Raw genomic sequence first — 22,971 nt, forward strand, 5'->3', positions numbered from 1 at the left:
TCCCAGTAAGTGAGGGAGACTGCAGAAAAGCTAAGCCTCATTTAATACCTAAACATATTCACAAGAAATAATAAGCCAAATATCAAATGCCAAATTTTACAGACAATGTATTCTAAAATAATCACTTAAGCTCTGTAAGTGACTAAAATGTAAAATTCTGAACAATGTCATGAAATACAGAAATAAGCACCTGAGGTTATTCACTCAATTACTTCCATCAAGGTGAGGAGTTAAAAAAAGTTGACTGTATATCTGTTATGGTTAGAACTAATACTGTCCTCAGTTGAGAAGAACAATGAACAAAGGTATTAGTTTTCCTTTTTTCTTTCCATTCTGAAGGCCATAAATACTAATTGAAGTCAAAACTTATTCTTTACAAAGAAAGATTTTGATCAAATATGATAGAAATTTAATAATTCTTTATCCCTGTTGTGGCCATCCCTGACATCTATGTGCAAGTAAGTAAATGTTTTGGACAAAAATAATGGTTCAAGAGAAATGGCAGCCATCAAGTTACCTAGAGGAGAATTTCCTACCCTACTTGGGGCCCAAAGTATCTACTTTTTTTGAAGGGAACTGGGCATCTGCCAGATGGCTACTTCATCTAGTGTTGTGTTCACTGAGCTGCACCCAGTGTTTTCATGCAGCCCCTCTTTTTTTTTTGCACGTCAGGTGAATACAGTGGAGGCAGGAAATAGTATATGAAGATAAATAACAACAGGGTGAGAGGCTCGAACCATGTGAACACAGTCCTGTTTCCACAGTTATGTCAAACTTAGTCAAATATTCTATGTAGAAAAAATGAGCCACTGTGACATACTTTGTAGTATGCATCATATAACGTTATATTTTGTCTCCTCTCCTATTCAGATTACCTAAAGAAATCCAAATCCTTGAAACAGGAATAAACCAGTCAAGCATTTGTGCAATTTAGAAAAAGATTCCTAACTATACAATTCATAAGAAAGGATGCATGGCTTATTCTGTAGCACTAAAGTGATCAGAATTTATAAAACAAGAAAATGAATTGCATCTTTTATGTATACAAAGGATTGACTAAAGAAAACAAAATACATTGATCACCCATCGGCAAAACAGTCCAAGAAAACATTGAAATGATAAAATAAATATTTTTGAATTAGCCAAGAGGAAAAAGGATAAATTACCTATTAATATGCAAAAATACTCTTTGAAAACATATAAAACGTTTGGCTTTATGACAAATTCAAGTAAATTAATGTTTCAGATAAGTCGTAAGTGTTCATAAAATTCAACAAATTAAAATCTCAAAATATACAGATAGCACCAAATTTTAAATCTATATACACTTTTTGGGATAAATTATTATTTTAGTAATGCAATACATATGTAAAATGCATATGCATATTCCAATTGTGTAAGTTTAAACCACAGCACCATTATAGGTATTGCACAAGAAACAAAATAAAGTCAATTTAAAGTTAAAAACAGGATAACCTTGGAAAATAAATAAATTGGAATTGAAATATACAGCAAAATTCAACATGAAATAACTAAAAGGTTGTATGTATGCACAGCCATGTAGACAGTACCTGACCAGCAGTTCATTCGTCAATAATGAAAACCAGTTCAAATCATGGGTGCATTTAAATAAACTCTGCCTTAATTTAGGCATGCTCCTCAGGTACAACTCTGTTCACAGCCTTCTCCAATTTCAGTGGGCTTGCTTTTCTAAACTCATTTTTCCACTAACAGACAAAAGTAATCATGTCCAATTAGAATCTGCACTGCTCCTTGAAGAGGTGTGAACTCCTGATTTCTGTGACAGGAGGGCTCTGGTGGTGTGTTCTCTGCATCTGTGGGATCCACCTGCTAGGTTCAGCAACATTCTCATTTCTACTACTCTATAAAATTTGTTGTTTTCAACCACAAGTTTCTCAGAATAGTGTATAGATAGGCAATAAAAATACCATGTAGCAAAACAGTTGACGATCACTGTGTCTTCATTTCCTCTCAGGATGTGGTTTTGGGGAGAGTGTTAGCTCTTTCATCTGAGTGCCAGTTGCACGTGTGGTCCCATAGCTTTCCTTTGCCATGCCAAAGCTTCTGGAGAAACATTATTCTCCTTAGGAGCTTTTGGGCTGCACCTTCTCAATATGCATTTGTTGACACCACACATTCATCCCCTAGGGCAAGTCGGTTTCTTCTTCGGTTGCTACAAATCTGTCCTTGGTTCGGTGGCCAGTTCTTGTCTTAAAGTCTGAGGGTCATGAGGTCAGAAGGAAAACAGGTACAGGGGCCCAAAATGAGGCCCTTTAAACTTCACGAGTACCAAAGATGCCTCGGTGCCTTAACCACCAAACACCTCTTAGGGAAAAGAGCTTTCTTCTCTTCATTAAATGAGAAACTCAGTGAAGGGAACACAGAGTGCTAGGCTTTTTTCGTGGGACTCTTAAACAATTGGCACTTTGTTCCTTTTTTTCCCCCCATGCAGTATGTATTCATGCCAGCAGTGATTGCTTTGAATAAAATTCATTATATAAAGAATCAAAAAAATTACTTTAGCTGTTGGTGATGGTGAGTTTTGGGGCTCCCTGATTAAAACAGTCTCCTGTAATTTTTCCAAAGCATAGTTATAAAGTGAAGCTCTTATTGCCTAAATATTTTTCTGCAAAAGTAGGATGGATGTAGGATGGCATAAGAATTCTTGTAAAAGTAATAAAAAAAGGTTAATAGGAGCAATACACAAGAAAGTGAACAAAATTTTTAGCAATGACACTAAATTCCATTGCTAAGAAAACTTCAAGTCTGAAACTTTAGAATTCAGAAATCAGAGGTCAATTACATGTTGACAAGTCTACAAAATGTACATCATCATCCGTCTACCAAATCATATGATTTTTTTTTGATGTACTAACAATAAGATTTGCTTGCATGTTTCATATAAAACTGAATACAAAGCATAGTAATGATGAGGCAAAACATATGGAATGAATTTGGGGAAAATCTGAAATACTAATTTGCAATTATTGTAGGGACAGGATTCAAACTTTTGCATTTAATGTCTGACTTACAGAAAAATTCTAAAAAGAAAAAAAAAGCAGCCCACAAACTGTGAGAGTTTGACAGAAATAAGATAGCTCCAAGGGCGGAAGGTATCCTTAGGAACCAAGTCTTCCTCAGGTGTGCTCATTTCCCACCTGCCCGCTGATGGGCATGAGACACAGGATGGAGGCAATCTTCTGGGTTACATCTTCCACTGGGTCCTGGGGGGCCCTGGGGCCCTGGAGTACCTGGTGAGCCTGGCAAACCCATAGCTAATGAAAAAAAGGATCCCATTAGAATGCAGAGCACATACTATCCATTCTCTTTTCCTACAGACAACATGGATCATGTGTTAGGGAGATAGCATCACTATTACCTGAAGTCCCAGGAATACCTGGCAATCCAATTCCAGGTTCACCTCTTTCTCCCTTTTGTCCTCGGTAGCCTAAGGGAGAGATAAAAAGAGTTGGAAAAAGTAAGAGTGTTCTATGGCAACATAACCCATACAAGAACCATTTTCAGAGTCATGATGTTTATGTGATTTTTTTACTTAACATAAATCATATATTAGCCATCTGTTCTGCATTAAGCACATATTTAGTTAAATATCAGATTAGTGTGATAAGACAATGAGGATCTTAAAAATACATAACTAATACAAAATGTCCAAGTAGTCAAATTCTTGATAGATTTTTTGCCAATGAAATTGATACTGAACTCAAATTGATCATTTGTATCTTTTTCAAATGACAATGACAGGTGTATGAGTCCTCTTCAATAGAAATTCTGACTGGAGGCTAGGTATAGGCTAAATAAAAGAAGAACACTGAAAAAGTTCTGCTTAATATTAGGACAAGATATTACAAGGTTCTGAACCTTATCCTATCAAATAAAGGAAATGAAAGGAACAAACAGCTCAGGATTTCAATAAATGACAGCAAGAGTACATGTGAGTCAGCTCATCTTGAGTCAGGTCTTTGTTCAAATTGCTGACTATAACAACACAGTATCTTTTACAATAAAACTAGAACAGCAATTCCGTGTTTTAACATGGCAGTTTATAAATCCAAAGGACCAGGAACTTCACCAATGCTAGAGAACAAGGGGAGATTGGGGGATCCTCCCAAGCATACTTCATCATCTTAAGATACTGTAGCAAGGCTGGGGGTGTAGCTCAGTAGTAGAGCACTTGTCTAGCATGTGCAAGGCCTTGGGCTCTATCTGTCCCCAACACACACACACACACACACACACACACACACACACACACTTAACAAAAATGAATTTGGTCTAAGACCTGTGTACATGTTAAGATAAAATCATTCTGGTTCTAGAATATACTTCTTGTTGCCTGAGCTAGACATTTCAAGGCAATTTGTACCCTAGGAGTCCTTACCTGTGCTTTAAAAAAAGCCCCCAAATATGTTTATATTTTTTATATATTGGCATTCACATAATAATTTGAAGAAAAGGTTCTGAGCTGTAAGAGTTTCACAGTCATGGTAAATAGTTTTTATTTCTGATTTTTTTCATGTTTATACAATAGCTTAAACATTGTTCCTAGTCTCAAATGAACACGACAATCACACAGAACCATGCAGAAACACAGGAAGGATCTAAGTAGGACAGCATCTCAGTAGGAAACAGTAGGCCCTAACTTGGCTGTGTTTTGTCATAAAAGTTTGTCATTACAACAGAACATGTCAGGAGGAGAAAATTTAATCTCCCTATGAATAGCACATGTGATGTTTTTTCCCCCATGGCTGTTGAGAGTTAGACATCAGTTTTTGGGTTGTCATTGTCAATTCTGACTTGACCATACAGTGTACACATTATCTAAGTCACAATAGCAATGTATCACCACACAGTTATATTTTTGCTTTACAGGTGTGACCCGAACACAAACATGAACATAACAGAATAACAGATATATGATAAGGAAATATATTGGGAATACATAGATCAGGATATTTCACAAATTCATATCTGAAAACTATGTTAAAGATGTTCAATAAAATCCTAGATCCTAGAAAGAACAGTGGCTTGAACATGGGGCAAAATGTCCTAAGTTGATACATATTCAAATTTTCAAATTTAAAATAGTTACAGGATTTCTTTAAGTGGCTTTCATTTAACTTATGTGAACCACAAGGAAGAATGTACTTAGGGCCACTTGAAATCACCATTCCAAATCCATTATTTAAACATTTCTGGAGTAAAATAACATTTATTATCTGAGGTTTATTTAATAGGCCTCACTATCACATAAAAATTGTCAAGTTGACCCTCAAGCTAGCTCAGAAAATACTTAATAGGCTAAAAAAGAGGAAGAAAGAAAAATAAGAAAAGACATATGAATTTTTGATTAATAAGAGGATTAACAAGACTGTGACCTAATTTGAAGTGAAAAATATCTCCGTAAATACAAAAAAAAACCCTGCCTATTTGTTTTTGCATAGTTTAAATTCAATTTTCAGATTTTAATATAATGCAAAAAATACATTATTCCACATGGATTACGGGGCATATGGCGTCAAAATGATAATTTGTATATTTGTATAATAAGGACATGTTTACCCTCCTCCTGTCAAATGTAACAATTTCTTTGTACAAATTTCTCAGTTCATTAGGTTAATAACTACCTGTTAGTAACAGATAAAGCCACTGAATTGCACAGAGTGTTTTCTACTCTTGAATTTCCTAATAAGGTCCCAAACTGCTATAAAGCCATAGGATCTTATTTTATAATTGCTTCATAACCAACTGTCAGATAGAAGTGCTAATAAAGTCATTACATTTTCTCCTTTTCTAGGATTTAGCTTTTTACTTCTTTAGAGTAGGCCTCTCTTTAAATTTGGAAGAGGCTGGTCTATCTCCAAGCAGACCTATATTTCCATAGATCACAAGTACACAGTGTGATAATTTGACATCACTGCAGCTTATATAGGAAGGCAGAAACAGAAAAGCACTGTCCTAAAGGATGTAGAGGTACTGGTCATTGGTGAAACATGGTGCTTGTTGTAAATTTTCAGGAGGTAGACTGTATTTATTACCAGTAGGGAGATTTTAGTTTTAACTCCAGAGATTTACTTTTAAATTTATATATATATATATATATATATATATATACACACATACATACATATATATATGTACGCATCTATATGAATATTGGACAAAGGAGGCCAGAAAAAGGGTACCATTGGCATTTTGGAAGAATAATTCTTCATGTGGGGGGGACTGCCTCATGTCTTACAAGTTGTTAAGCTTCTCTGGTTCTGGTCTACTAATTGGTGGCAGTACCCCTCAATCATTGTGCCCACACTCACAAAAGGTCCTGCTGCTAACATATTTGAAAGGTCAAATCTATACCAGTTACATAAACTATCCTATGGGCCACCAGATTACAAAAACCAGGTTTCTCTTCACTTATAAGCCAATAATAGCTAACTTCTAAAAGTTAAAAAATAAAAACAACTACTCCCATAATACCTTTTTTAAAACTGATGGAGGGCATATGGATGAGTCTTTTTCTCCCTCCTACTAACCTACGTGTGAGGTGAAAGAAATAAGACTTTCAAATGTGTATTTATTCCTCAGTGTTTTCATAGTGGCAGAGAATCAGTGGAGCAGTCGTGTTTTGAAATGAGTTTAAGTAAAATTATTTCTCAAAAAACTCATCCAAGAAATTAAGTGTTAGGAGAATTTGCCTCTCCTTTTTTTTAGAGAGAACCTGCCTGGATCTTGCTTCTCAGGACCTCTTTGATTCTAATGTAGCACATTCTCACTCACCTGTTGGAGCACGAGCCATCAGGCTGGGTGCTGCCCACCTAAGGGGCGAACTCCAGGGCAAGTTCTCCTCTCAAGGCACAGTGAGAAGGCAATATTCAGACCCCAACAGAATGGCTAAAATAAAACACTCTGCAAATGCTTTTGAATTGAAAGAGACAGCAACAATCACCCCTTTGAGAGTATAGAAAAAAATGCAAAAAGGTGACCCAACTTGGAATCTTAATGCTCTTCATTCCTTAAGAAGATCAAGGTGCTGAAAGGGGACCCACAGGCTTTCATTATCAGAGTCTCAGTAGGAACAGTACCTCCCTTTTTCAACCTGGATTGTGTACTTCTATTTGTCACACATCAATTTTCTCATTGCTTTCTACAGTCTTCTGCTTCTTAGAATAAGCACAGGAAACTTTATGAGGCCCCTTTATGTGTTTGCCTTTCCCTATCCATAAGGAGCAAATAAAGGACTCCATTGTACATGTTTCAAAACAAACCACTTAATTTTAAATGATGGTTTTCTTTCCTTACAAACACTGAAAGAACCATATGTCGTTTAGAAAATTCACAAAAGCCACCATTAATAGAACTCACACATGGGCAGAACACACTGCACCACATATAGAAGCCCCACTTCCTTTCCCTTTCTCTGCTGTGTGACCCTTCCTCAAACTCCACTTTACTGTATCAGGGATGAAGAGGACCATTTCAGACAATAGCATTTGACGTTCTCATGGTCACTAACGAAGATATTTCATATGCATTTTGTTACTTCCTTTTCAAGAAAATTTTTAAATCTCACAGCAAAACTTTGAAGTCATAGCATGGTTTCATCTTCTGAGCACTTCATATTTATTTATCCACCAAAGAAAAACTCTTCAATTCCTTATGCCCTCCTGTAGAGGTACCAGAAATCAAGCAGCAATAAACCTTGTTTTCTTTTCTTCTTCTTTTTCATTTTTTTCCCCCAGTAGATTTCTCTGTGCCTTTAGATAGGATTATCAGTACAGCACTAATTATAGGCAAACTTCTATAAAAATGAATCTCATTTTTCTTTACAAGATTTTTTTTTTCCTGCTGCTTTGCTGCAAATTTAACAAATGATGAAAAGGTTGAGGAGGCAACTAAGACATTTATGTGTCTGTTGCCAGAAACCCATTTAGGACAAATGTTTGGTCAATTTTAGTAAACCTTGGTTTTAAAAAAATTGGAAATCATGTGGCAAAATCTTTCAAATTCAAGAATTGCTTGCAAAGTCCTATGAAAAGTTCAAGTACTTTATGATGTCTCCTAGACAGAATGGCATAGACGTCCCTTGCAAAAGGGAGGGCAAGTGGAATAATGAGCAGAAGTCTTGTTTCCATAAATGTCACTAATACTGCTGATTTGGAATTGCCTGTGACTGATGGACTTTTCCAACACCTAGGAGGGTTCCAGAAGCCATGGTTGTGTAGAACAGGTGACTCCAGTTCCAAAGAGGTTTTCTCTGGTCAGCCAATTTTCCATTGTTCCTGTTCTCTGAGATCACCAATGTCTGAAGGATCTGTCCAAAGTTTTTCTTCTATTGTTATTGACACTGCTTATCCTTCATGTGATCTGAGGTATCTTCAGGTGGGCTTTCAAGATCTTCACTCCAGTTCTCTTATATTCTGACTTCAAAACAGACCCAATAGGTGAAAGATAATAACCACCCACCCACCAATGGTAGACACATAGAGATTACCTCTGATTTCACACATTCCTCTTTCCTTTAACAATCTGTAAAACATTCCTATGATCTAAGAGAAAGGTAGGGTATGTGTGTAGTTTAAGAAAACTAGAGTGATCATGAAGCTGAGCCTTGAGGCCAGATCGAATATCCAACTCCCTGTTAAGCTCACCTGACAAAATAATCAGATGAAGTTTGTTTTCTTTCATTAGGAGTCTGGTGATTAGCAAAAGGGCCTGGGTCAACCACTCTAGTTCATCCCTTGTGTAATAGGTTGGGAGCTGCACATGAGCAAACTAATCAGTGACAAGAATAGCCAGAGGAAATAATGATCTTTGCAGAACTGAAAAGCATCTGGTGAGGAGGCAGTTACGACCAGATGGGTGTCACTCGGTCACAAACCTCTACCTGTGAGAAGGTGCCCACCAGTCTGTGATAAACCATCTTCTATAACTGCCCCTAAATAAGCTTCAGGGCAAGATGGCCCTCCATCTTCTAATCAGCTAGCTCTACTTAGTACAAGTGATTTCTCTACCACTGCCTTGCTCCTAGATGACTAAGGGGCTTCCATTCTGGGGTAAGTAAACCTAGCCTTTCCACTGGCAGCCAGCCAGGAGTAGGGGCTCCAGTCGACCTCGGAGGGAATATCTCCTGGGTTAAGTCTCCCCAGCTGCCATGGCCTCTTGCCTTGGGGGCTGTCCTCTGGCTTTCCGGTTCTGTTGCCCATAGTAGCCTCCAAATGCTACTTGCTGTGGAAGAGAGGAGTTGTCTCTGGTAAATCAAGGGACAAAATCTAGAGTCACCTAGGGATGTACCACTGAAAACTCTCTTCCCCTCCATTTGGCTTACAGAGCACTCTCTAGGATTGGGAATGGTTTCAGGACTTCACCCAGAGTCTCAGAACTGGTTCCCTGGTGTCTGGGGTCTTTCGTTTTTGGTAGGCAGGGCTGCTGGGGTATATCTGTGCTTAAGGTTGGCAAGATAGTTCTGCTAAATCTGGAAACCAGTTCACTGGTGTCTGCTTTTCTCTGTGTCTACTCATCTCTGTATATAACTGGAATGGGGAATGTGATGTGTCACTAAGTGGAAACTGTTGGGGATAATTTTGAGTAGATGGTGCCTGAAAATGGATTCTGGAGAATTTAATTCAAACTGGCCAGGGTGAACTGCCCCCAGAATTCCTAAGAATAACTTTGTGGGAGAACTAGTTGTCTCCTCAGGTTCTCTGGTCTTGCCTTTTGTGGTATATACTTACTGAATTTGGCATTTCCTTATACAAATTTATGACTCTTATAAGCCCAAGTCTATTTGACCACTTTGCTGATTGCTGACCATATTCTACAACATAACCTTATCAGAATAATTTAGTCAAGACAAACTTAAGATCATGTCTCTTATCAAGTTGTTGTCAATGGAACAATTTATTATTTTGTTTTGCTAAGAGTTTCTATCTACAAGCTCTATTAAAGCAGAAGGATTCTAAAATTTTTCCCCAACATACTTTGGACCCAGGAGACTATTTGTAGTAGAATCTTCTAAGACACCGCTTAGTTTCCTTACGATTCTAAGATGAGTCTTGTCTAACTTAGAGCTTAAAGGATGTCTAAACATAAGATTTGTTGCTAATGATATGAAAATGTACATTGCTGTTATTGTCGTACTAAATATTAAAATGCATTTATAATAGTAGATAATTAAATTTGAAGAAATTTAATTTCTTCAAATATTTGACTTCTAGAAAGTCAAATATTAACAAGCTATTTTCTCTATATAAAATATATAGCTGTTTTCTCTATATAAAATAAATATATATTAACTGTAATTAGCATGTTGTAAACACTGGGGGTTAAAAATTGGTAAACAAATATTACACTTGAAGACTTACCTTGGGGTCCAGGGTCTCCTGGTGGCCCAGGTAACCCATCCTTTCCTGGTGGTCCAGGCCTCCCATGAGCTTGAGCAGCCAACATTGCTGCTGGCAGCTTGAGTTGGGATAGAAACACAGCCATCCTCTCTTCATTTGTGAAAGAAAAAAATAATATGTAATAAATATTTTTGTCAAAAATTTTCAAAAGATTCATATAAAATTTAAAATTCAAATTGAAGCACATCTGATTTCTGACTGCTAACTGTATTTGAGACATAAAATTAATTACATAAGGTTGTTTAAATATAGAACAGTTGTGTCACTCAGAGGCTCTGAATTTTCAGGGCTCCTGAGATGAAGTAGGCTAGTGGTTAGAACATTAGTCTGAAAGTTAATTAACTTCTGGTTATGACTTATGGAGAGAATTTAGATCCACATTATGGTTTTAATAACTTTAAAGCACTTTGCAAAAAATGTTGTAAATGTGTGGTGATTTTAAAATATCTTCACAAATTCTTCGACACTCCCAAAGTTGGGAGTGAGGGTTGAATTTTCTTATGACCTCTGTTTTTTTTTTTTTTTTTTTGGTAATGGTGCTGGGGATTGAACCCAGGGCCCTGTGCATGTGAGGCAAGTATTCTAACAACTGAGCTATATCCCAAGCCTCTGAGTTTTCTTATGAATAGGAAAAAAAAAAAGAACTAATAATGTGCAACTAGAGAAATAGCATGGCTTCCTAGTTGCCAAGGAAGACAGCTGCCACGTAGTAAGAAGTCCCACATAGAGGGGAATTGATGTCACCTGCCAACAATCGTGTATAAATTTGGAGGCAGATCATCCCCAATCAAGCCTTTAAATGACTGCAGCCCTGAATGACATCATGATTGCAACTTAATTATAGATTTGAAGCCAGAACCATACAACTAAGTAACACGTCAAGTCCCTGACCCATAGAAAATACAACCTAATGAATGCTTATTATTGTAAGCCACTGACATTTGTAGGTGTTTTCTTCTGTAGCAACAGGCAACTCATATAGTATATGACCATTATTATCCTTGAACAAAATTGCATTAATAATAAAGATTTGTTTATTGAAAATATTGCCATTAGCTCCACACTCACTTATGTCACTATGCTTTATAGTGGACAAATATTATAAATTGTCAAAAACTAATTTATTTCTTAATAAGAGTATTTAAGATATCTTCTTATTCACTTCTGTTTGAATAAGGGCTCACTAACTAGAAATTCAATCAGGGTTTTAGTAGAATTTCTAATTTGGCCAAAGGGGGAAAAAAATCAGCATTGGTACAGAAGAGCATTCTCTCAATTCTAGCTGTAGGCACAGTGAAAACAACAAAATCCTTCTGTAAATTTCGGTGAACCTGAAAACACTGAAGCTAAGAACACACAAATTATGGGGAATTGACATTATTCAGAACACTTAAAAATGTTAACTAGATATGCAAAAACCTTCTGTGAGTAAAATACTTTCTAAGCAAGCAAAAATGATTTCTCATTGTCCTTGTCCTTTATTCTCCAAACTGCCTGGTGCCTAACTTTGTTCTTCTAGATCCTGGAGAAAGGATTCAGGCAGAAAGAAAGCACTCAAAGCTCCTCAATGCAGCTCAGCCACTGCTGGTGAAAGCACCTTTACCATGGGCATCTTGGGGGGCAACTATTAATACTTATTAGTCAGAGGGCTTTAGATGAAAGCATATGTGATACAATTAATCACTGGGTTCTTTAGATGAAAGCATAAGAAGTTGGTATATTCATGAAATTTAAAGGATATGGAAAATAAAGTCTAAGGAACATATATAGGAAAATGTAAGAATTTTCAATTTAAAATAAATTTCTAAAGATATATTAGTTAAATTTGCTAAATATTCTTTCTAAGCAGGACTTCGCATGACAGATTTTATACTTTCTGCTTTAATTGCTCTTGTTGTGGAATAAGGGAAAGATGATCATTTAAATAAGAACTATTGTCTGTTTTTATAAGCTTAATATACTCTGAAGAGTATTTGCTGATAATTAACAGGTTAGAAATAGTCTGATAGAACAGATTAGGAATCTGTTATATAATTACAAGATATTTTTATTCAATTACTTTTTTGAATAGTCACTTCAGAATTTCACTTATCACTACTGAATTCTTGGTTATTAATCCCATATAGACTATTATTGAGTTAAATTTTACCTCATAAGCATATTCAATATTTTCCAACTATCTGGAATTAATTTTGATAGTGTCATTAATTCAATCAAGATCTATAATAAATATAATCTATCACTGGGTTCTTTATTTAAACTTGTTTATTTGTATATTATCAAATATATGCATAAATATAAGCTTGGATACACACATGTATGTATATCCAGGCTAATTTATAGATAATTAGGTTTAAAACAGAAAACTGGAGGAAGGCATAGCCTTGTCCTGATAAATATTAATGATGTTTATTTTCACATAGAATCTTCAAAAAGCAAAATCTCTTAGTAATTCAAATGATTTCATTTGTAAGATATAAATACAATTTTTCAAGAATACATGGAATATCATAAGAAATCTATGTAAAATAATCAGCCTGGGTTTCCTTCAGATAAATCTTCCAGAAGCGTTTCTTACAGATGAAGTTAGTGGGTTTTTTTTCCTTCTAAATAAAGACCAAATGATGGTAACACACTAGGAACTGCTGGGTAGAAAACACATAGGCCAGATCATGCAGACCTTGTAAGAAATTACTTCAATTCCCTTCAATCTTCTCACTCAGTTTAGTTCATTTACAAAGCTGAACTGCAAAGTTATGCTTCACTTAAGCAAATATGTATGTTTTACAAATCTGATAAATTGCTTTGGAGTGAAACTTGTTTTACTATGGGCTATCAATAAAATATTAGAAACAATGTAGGCCCTTACACTACTTAAGAAAGTACAAAAAAATTTCGTAGAGAATTAAGGGGGAAATCCCAACATATGTTAAACATTAGCTGTATGATCAGAGAGTAACTACACTTACATCCCAAGTCAGAAAGGAAGCAAAATGGAAACATAGATTTAATGATGACTGTGAGACAATGTGGATCTGATAGTGCTCATCCCAAGGAGTGACATTAAATTATCTTCCTTATAATAAAATGTTTATCACCTGAGTCTCTCCCTGGGATGTTTTGTTGATGTTAATATATTTAATTCCAATAACAGATGAAACAAACATGTAATTAACATGCAATTAGTTTTGCAAATCATGTTGAATGTAAATTAATCATATTATAAACTGCTTTTTGAAGCACCAAATTCGATGTTCATACACTGAAATGTGTAGTATTGTTTTGCACTTCAAATATAGTCAAATATATAATTTAAGTGTGTTTGAATGCCTTCAATGTCTAAATATAAATATTCACAGTACTCATTTTTCCTCCTTAATGTATGAATTGAATTTACAAGTATTTTGCTTTGGGTGGTTTTTTAATATTTTTAGAAAAACAATTTAAATCTAGCTGTAAATTATCTAGCTTTAAGATACATTCAGAAATAGTCATTTAGCATAAGGCTAATTGCCTCTTCTGAACCCTACCCTAATGCTCTATAATTTAAAATAATATGTTTCTGAGCATCGAAATGAATTGTAAAATCCTGTTATCTTAATTGCCTTTCCTCTGTTTTCAGGGATCTTCAGTCAATTAAACTGTTTTTGGCTATGCTTTCTAATGAGGCAGGAAATTAAAGAGTTTAGATTAGAGGTGTACATAAACCAAACACACATGCCATCTGTCAAGGTAGAACCACAATAGTCTAACAAACAGACTTCCTTGGAAAAAGACATCAATGTGATGATAAATTACATTATTCAGAGTAGGAAGAGACATTCAGATATCTTCTGGTCCACATCTCTTCTCTGTTTCACAGAGGGAATTTGACTCTTTGAAAATCATCTTTTTCTCCTAATGCCCAATGTTTAATTGCCCATTTTCTTAGTATAACATCATCTTATTTTCTTCTGTTACTCCTTTATGCAAATAGTAGTTAATGAATATTTACCTTGGGAAATCAGTCATACACTTGATAATGTTGTTACTTCTTAGTCTTAAGGTTAAATAACTTTTATTCATATGCTTAATAATTTGGTAAATCAGTTTTTGGTTCCATTATTCCAGAGTTTTCCCATATGTCTCTTAAATGTGGAAACCAAAATTATATATAATTTTCTTCTAAGGGGAAGAAGTATCAGAAGAGTAATTTGCTATGATATCTAACTTTTTAGTTTCATTTAAGCTGTTAATTCAATAGTATCATGTGGATTCACATTTATTTTGTGGTTCATCGTCTCCAAAGGTTACTACTACATTTATTTTTGGTATACTACTTTGCTCCTTTGTAAGCATGTTGCTTTGAAACGTTGTTATGGGTATAGATGATGGATTGAACACATGATTTTTTTACCTCCTAAATACCTGAAAAACAATATTAAGAACTTTTAGAGGCATAATACAAGAATGGGGAGAATATAAAAGGAGACAATAGCAACAAAATTTTGGGACTTGAGAATCTGATGGCTGCGGGATGTGTAGCTTAGACTTGAACTGAACCTCTATACTGAAAGTTGGGAAACAACCTGATTAAAGTCACAGAATCCCAGGAATTGGTAGTATAAGTTCCTCAGAAATTGAGGTTAAGGGAGAATTGGTTGAAAGTTTGCATCGTAAGTCCTTAAACTCCATTTTCTACTCTATATAGTTGGGCAGTTGTCCCTCCCTAGCCCCAGCTAAAGCCTGAACATTTATTTGAAAAGCGCAAATAGACCATCTCTGCATTGGGACCCCAGATGCTGCTGAGACTCTGGATTCAATATCAAAAAAAGGGAAATAAGTGTACATTTATATGCTTCCTGCAGAATTGGTAACCAGGCTGGAAATGGAAATGTCTCCACTGAGGAATCTGACCTCTGAGAGACATAGATAATGAAATTGAGGCCCTCTAACTTAAAAGCCCAGCTAGCTACTTTAAAGTGAAGACCTTCTGTTCAATCACAACTTCAATCAATTTTTAAAAAATATTTATTTTTTAGTTGTAGTTGGACACAATATCTTTATTTTTATGTGGTGCTGAGGATCAAACCCAGGGCCTTGCATGTGCTAGGTGAGCGCTCTACCACGGAGCCACAATCCCAGCCCCTCAATCAAATTTTTAGAACCCACTCTTAGGTATGAACAGACATTATTGGTCATTGAGGAGATTCTATCAATTGAATGCCAGAGTCCCTCAACAAGTTGGAAAAAACACACTATGTTGTGGAAAATATTTTTTAAAACTATGTATCTCTGATATGTATATATACAAATATGTATATACAGAGGACAGATGTTACAACCCTGAAATAGAACAGGATGATATATATCCATACACATTCATATGAATGTGAAATATATGTATGAAAAATAGAGAAAACATAAGGGATTTCCCAAATGCCGGAAATCTGGAAACAAATTATTGTACAAGGACACAGCCCTAACCTTTCTTTCTCCCAGTTGTGGTTGTGACTTTGTTAGTCTTGAATGATTAGTTAGTCTTGTTATGTCTAAAGAATGAAGAGCCAGATGTTTATACACACTCTTGCATAGGTTTGTAAATTATTATGCATGTTGATGTAAATTCCCAAGTAGAATGGGGTGGTACCATATCAAGAATTATACTACTCAGATCTGTTAAGACTATAATTCGTGTGGGCAGATTCATTGGTAGCTGCAAAGTCCTCATAAAGCCAAAAATGCTGATACATGGGTGGCATCTTTTCCTGCCCTGTGGGGTTGCCTTGTTTGGAAAAGGCCTTGACTTCTTGGCCAGTCAAATTGGGAATTTAATCTAACTTTCAAGTAGACGTACTTGTGGCATTATCCAACTGGAACCTAGCCTTGGGCCTGGTGGAAAGACACCTCCCTCCATGGTTAGGTTTGGGAAGAGACATCAGGATGCTGAAAGAGGATTTGGTGGCCTGGAAAATAGCCCTAGTTGTGAGATCTGTGTTGAATCTAAGGGGTGAAAGGGAGTTGAGAAGGCCCATGTCTGGGTCCTGGCATAGATAGGGTCTCTATAGAGGTTCCCATCTGGGCACCTGGGATAATAAAGTGAGACAGCAGGAGCTTCTGAGGACTCCCTTAGGCCCTGCTATCAGTCTGTGACCTGCTGACCAGAGATAATTGCTTCCAAGGCTGTGGATTGCAGGGATGCATAGACAGAGCTAAGTATGAGCTGTCATTCACGCTGTCTCTTGTGAAATTGCTAAGAGAAAGGGAGGCGGATGGGCACTACTGAATGGTAGCACTTTAGTGTGCTACTTAACTGTAACTGTTTTAATATGTGAAAATTAATCTTTGCTTTTAAAGAAAAAGCTTTCTGAAAAAAGGGGACTGTGACCTTCGAGCACTGATTTGTGAAAATGGAGATTTTTCTTGTTTCTTTTTTTGTAAATGGTGTTCAGAAGCCATGGAAAAGGTGACTTTTAAGTGGAAAATCAAATGGGCTGAATTGAAATGATTTGGGGACAAATTAACTTAAGTGCTAAATAACTAAATTCTGGGTTTCAGATATAATTTTGTTTGGGAGAAGACCATTTTGCTGAACTGATGTCAAGAGATAAAAAGAGGAATATCATATAAGAGCCTCAGATCTAGGAGTTTCAACAGAAAAACATTTCCTTTAGAGTCTCTTTAGAATATTGTCATGAGGCTGAGACATCTGTGGCTTCTGATGGAGCACTGGCTCTTGGGGCAGGGGAGGCTATTTAGCTACTCACCTGTACCTAGCAGGTTGGAACAGTCTGAGAGGCAGTAGGAAGAATGAGGACAAAGCCAGGAAAGACTCAGTACCTGTAAGCTTCCAGGTAGGGTGTAACTCAGAAGAAGGGACATGAACTCGGGAAAGATACAGACTTAGAGGAGTTACAATTCAGACAGTGCAAGCTGGTGAGCTTGCCCAAGGAGAGATGAAGAGTGGCTCAGTTCTCCTGACCTGCCTTTTCAGGAGACCAACAGCTGTCAATAGGAGTAAAGTGCAGAATGGCTTGGGAATGGCAGTGTGGGCCTTCCCTAGGGGAAGTGCCAGTGTTGTCTTTGCTGCAGGACAGGCTGCCAGAGCCCATGCTTTTTATCCAGTGTCTGCTGAACTTACAGAATGAACATCTCCCCTATATCCACACATCATTTTTTTTTCCTATTTCACTTGGTTATATTTTCTGACATTCTTCATCAGCCTTCAAACAGTTGAACTAATTTTTTTTAAATTTTATCACAATGTTAATTTTCTTTTCTTTTTTTTTGCATTACAATTCTTATTACACATATAGAGCAAATTTTTTGTATCTCTGTATATAAAGTATGTTCACGCCAATTTATGCCATTATACATGTACATTTTTTGCATTACAATTCTTATTACACATATATTCTACAATTTTTCATATCCCTGTTTATATATAAGGTATGTTGACACCCAATTCAAGTCTTTATAAATGTACTTTGTATAATGATGACCATAAAAAGTTGAACTAATTACTGAGCTATTAAATAAGACTTTATCTAAAGGCTTTTAAGAAATTGAAGTGCAACAACAAAGTTTCCTGAGATAAAAGATAATTAATGATATTAGAGCCCATGGAAATAAGGAGTGAAAGGGGAAATTTAGATTGAAATTCCAAAACATAATTGCTGGCATTATCCTTTTAATGGTGGAGGTCCATTAAAGGTGTGAATGCTGTCTGGATTGATTATATCCATCTGCCCTTCAAACCTCTCATCCTTCCTCTTCCAGTTCCAGTTCTCCCTTCCAGAGAGGGAGAGGAAGAGGGGGAGCAGGAAGGGGAGCTGTGGCTCATTTTCCTTTGTCTGCCTTATTTTAATATAATGTCTTCCAGTTCCATCCATTTTTCTACAAATGACAGAATTTTATTCTTCATGGCTGAATTTTATTCTTTTTTAAAAAAATACTTATTTTTTAGTTGTAGCTTGTCACAATACCTTTATTTTATTTATTTATTATGTGGTGATGAGGATCAAACCCAGGGCCTCGCACGTCCTAGGCAAACGCTCTACCGTTGAGCCACAACTCCAGCCCCCTGAATTTTATTCTTTATGGCTCCATTGCATACACACACCTACATATATATCATATATATGGTATACATATATATTATATTTATTCATTCATCTGTTGATGGATATCTTACCTGATTCCATATCTTAACTCTTTTTGAATGCCCCAATAAACATTGAGTATGCAGGTATCTGTTCTGTATGCTGACTTTATGTCCTTTGAATATATACCCTGGAGTGAAATAGCTAGATCATATGGCAGTTATATTTTTAGCTTTTTAGGAACCTCCATACTATTTTACCTAATGGCTGTACTAATTTATACTCCCACCAGCAGTATAAAAGTGTTCATTTTTCTCCATATTCTCCACCAGCTCTTTTGTTTTTGATAATAGCCATTATAACTGGGGTGAGATGGTATGTCACTGTAGTTTTGATTGCATTTCCCTGGTGGTTAATGGTTGAGCATTTTTTCATGTTATTGGCCATTTTTATTTCATTTGAGAAGTATCTGTTAGGTAATTTACTCATTTTTAAATTGGATTACTTGTGTCTTTAAATTCTTTATAAATCCTGGATATTAACTCTCTAATGATGACTAGCTGGCAGGTACTTTCTCCCATTCTGTAGGTTCTCTTCACTCTGTTGTTTCCTTTCCTGGCAGAAGATTTTTAGTTTGATGTAATTGCATCTGTCAATTTTTTGCTTTTTTTTTTTTCCTGTGCTTTTGGAAACCCATCAGAGACTCATTACCTGTACCGATATCTTGAAATGTTTCCCTTACGCTTCCCTTTAGTAGTTTCAGGTCTTGCGTTTCAAGTTGCTTTTTGTATGGAGTGAGAGTCAGGGGTCATACTTCAGTCTTTGGAATGTGACTGTCCAATTTTACCAAGCAGGCCTTTTCCCAATGTGTTTTAGCACCTTTGTCAAAACTCAGTTGGATGTAGATGCACGGATTTATTTCTATATTCTCTATTATTTTCCATTGGTTTATGTGTCTGTTTTTAATGATAATACCATGCTGGTTTTTTTTGGTGGTTGTTACTATAGTTTTGAAGTATATCTTGAAATTGGTTATTGTGATGCATCTAGCTTTTCTAGTTTTGCTCAAGATTGCTTTGGTTATTTGGGATCTTTTGTTCTTCCATATGAATTTGAGGATCCTTTTTGAAGAATTCTCTTTGAAAAATGACATTGGTATTTTGATAGTAGTTGCTTTGAATATGTAGGTCTTTGGGTATTATAGATATTTTAACAATATGAATTCTTCCAATTCATGAACATGGGGACCTGGGGAAATTCTTTTCACATTTTAATTTCAATTATTTTTGTAATTTACAACAGAGAGGTCTTTTACTTCCTTAGTTAAGTTTACTCCTCATTATTTTATTTATTTTTGTGGTTATTGTGAGTGGGACTGTTTTCCTCTTTTCCTTCTGGAGTTTATTATTGATATAAAAAAATACCGAGTTTTGTATCTTACTGCCTTAATTTTCTATCAGTTCTAATAGTCTTTTGGCTTTGGGCTTTTCTATGTGTGGAATCTCATCAGGGAAAATGTGTCTGACTTTCCTATTTATATGCCTTTTATTTCTTGTGTAATTGCTGTGGCTAAACTTTCTAGTACCATATTGAATAAGAGTGGCAAAGTGGACACAGTGTCTTGCTCCTGATCTTAGAGGAAATTCTTTCAGTTTTACCCCATTCAGTATGTTGTTGGATATGGGTTTGTCATATATAACCTTTATTATGTTGAGGTATGATCCTTTATATCTAATTTATTCAGGGCTTTTATCATAAAATGATATTGAATGCTATCAAAGGTCTTTTCTCCACATATTGAGATGATCATGTGATTTTTCTTTTAATCCTTGTATTTATGCTATACTGTGTTTGTTTTGCATATGTTGAACCATTCTTGTAGCCCTAGAGTGAAACCAACTTGATCATGGTGAATAATCTTTTTGATGTACTATTCAATTTGCTAGTGTTTTGTTGAAGATTTTTGCATTTATATTCATCATATTGGTCTACACCTCTCTCTTCTTCTTTTGTCAGGTTTTGGTAACAGAATAAAGTTGGGCACATAGAATCTAGAAGTGTCCCCTCCCTTTCAATCCTACAGAATAGTTTGAGAAGTATCAGAGTTACTTCTTAAGTTCATAAAATCCAGCAGTGAAGCCATTCAGTCCTGGAATTTTCTTTGTTGGGAGACTTTTTATTATGAATTCAATCTCAGTAATTTTTAATGGTCTGTTCAGTTTTTAAAATATTCTTTGTTCCATTTTGTTAGGTCATGTATATCCAGAAATTTCTCCATTTCTTCTAAGTTTTCCCAACTTGTTAGCATATATTTTTCTCAAAATAATTCCTTATGACCCTTTGAATTTCTGTAGTGTAAATTGTAATGTATTCTTTTTCATCTCTAGTTTTATTTGGGTCTTCTTTATTTGGTTAGTTTAGATAAAAGCTTATCAATTTTGTTTAACTTTCAAATAACCAGCTCTCCATTGATTTTTTTATGTGTGTTGTTCTTTTAAACTCTATTTCATTTATTTCTGCTTGATCTTTATTATTTCTTCTAATTTTATATACAGATTATTCTTGTTCCTCTAAGATCCTGAGATGCATCATTATGTTGTTTTATATTTTTGTATTTTTTTAAATGTAAACACTCATTATTATGAACTTCCATTTATACTGGTTTCATTGTTTCCTATAGGTTTCTGTATATTGTTTTCATTTTAATTTGTCTCAAGGAATTTTAAAATTTTCTTCTTTTTTAATGATACACTATTCAAAAGTGTTTTGTTCAGTATCCATCTATTTGAATAATTTTTAAAGTTTCTCTTGTTGTTGATTTTTATTCCATTGTGATCAGAAAAAATATAGGCTATAATTTCAATTATTAGAATTGTTTTGTGTCTTTGTTCTACTGCAGAGAAAATTCCATGCACTGATGAAAGGAATGTGTATTCTGCAGGTATTGGGTGGAATGTTCTGTAAATATCTGTTAAGTCTACTTGATCTATAAAGTAGTTTAACTGTTTTTTTTTTTTAAACCTGGTCTAGATGACCTATTGATTGGTCAAAGTGGGGTACTGAAATCCCCAACTATTATTGCACTGGGGCCTATCTCTCCCTTTCGGTCTAATAGTGTTTGAATAATGGAGCACGGAATTTTATAAATCAATGTATATAAACTTATAATAGTAATATCTTGATGAATTGATCCCTTGATGATTAGTAACCCTATTTTGTCTTTTCTTACTGTTTTTGTTTAAAGCCTATTTGTCAGATATAAGTATGCTACTTTTTTTTTTTTTCCAAATTTCATTTGCTTGGAATAGCATTTTCCATCCTTTCACTTTCAGTCTCTGTGTGTCCTTACCAATGTGAATTTCTTATAGACAGCATATTGTTGGTTCTTGTCTTTTGATCCATTCAGTCAGTCCATATCTGTGTGTGTGTGTGTGTGTGTGTGTGTGTGTACCGGGGACTGAACTTGGGGGCACTCGATCACTGAGCCACATCCCCAGTCCTATTTTTTGTATTTTATTTAGAGACAGAGTTGTTTAGCGCCTCGTATTTTGCTGAGGCTGGCTTTGAACTTGCGATCCTCCTTCTCATCCTCCCAAGCCATTGGGATTACAGGTGTGCGCCACCGTGCCTGGTTGTATCTTTTAACTTAAGAATTAAGACCATCTACATTCAGAGTTATTAATGAAACGTATGGACTTGTACTTGTCATTTTGTTTTCCTTCTGGTTGTTTTTAATATTCTTTCTGAGTCTTCCTCTTTCATCTTTGTGGTTTGATGGTATACTTTATTGATAATATTTCATTCTTTTCTATTATTGTATATCTATTCTGGCGAGATTTATATTTTTACATGCTATTATGATGGGAGTTATTTTTCTTTCACTACTGTGTTTAAGATTTCTTTGAGCATCTACAAAGGCTAGTCTTGCGGTCATAAATCTCTTAGTTTTTGTTTATCTTGGTAGGTCTATACTTATCCAATTCTGAACAAAAAAGCCTTGCTGGATGTAATTTTTGTTGGCAGTTGTTTTTCTCTCAGAATTTAAAATAATATTACATGTCCTCCTGGCCTATAGGCTGTTAGTCTAGTGGGTTTACATTTAAATGTGACTTGGCACGGTTGGAGATTTAAAAATTCTTTGTCTTGTACTTTTTTTGTGTGTGGGGGGTGGGGGGCAGTACTAGAGATTGAACCTGGGCTAGTTTACCACTGAGCTATAAACCCCATCCCTTTTTATTTTGAGACAGGGTCTCACCAAGTTGCTAGGCTGACCTCCAACTTGTGATCCTCTTGCCTCAGCCTCTTGGATTTATGGGATTCCAGGTGTGTGCCACTGTCCCTGGTTGTCCTGTACTTTTGATAGTTTGACTATGGTACATTCTGGGGAGGATCATTTCTGGTCATGTCTATTGGGGGTTATATGGGTCTTATACCTGGATGTCTATGCCTGT

General features: G+C 35.6%; 1 protein-coding gene across 1 annotated transcript in view; it reads right to left on the minus strand.

Annotated features, from left to right (window-relative positions):
• Window positions 1-3,168: 3,168 nt before the first annotated feature.
• Window positions 3,169-22,971, minus strand: part of Col19a1 (collagen type XIX alpha 1 chain) — a 312,219-nt gene continuing 292,416 nt past the window's right edge. Inside the window, exons 48-50 of the mRNA XM_027928313.2 lie at window positions 10,401-10,529; window positions 3,401-3,469; window positions 3,169-3,296 (exon numbers count right to left, since the gene is read on the minus strand). Coding sequence (XP_027784114.2) covers window positions 3,169-3,296; window positions 3,401-3,469; window positions 10,401-10,529 — 326 coding nt within the window. The remainder of the gene's footprint in view (window positions 3,297-3,400; window positions 3,470-10,400; window positions 10,530-22,971) is intronic.

The sequence above is a fragment of the Marmota flaviventris genome, chromosome 6 (assembly GCF_047511675.1).
Source record: "Marmota flaviventris isolate mMarFla1 chromosome 6, mMarFla1.hap1, whole genome shotgun sequence".
Lineage (NCBI taxonomy): Eukaryota > Metazoa > Chordata > Mammalia > Rodentia > Sciuridae > Marmota > Marmota flaviventris.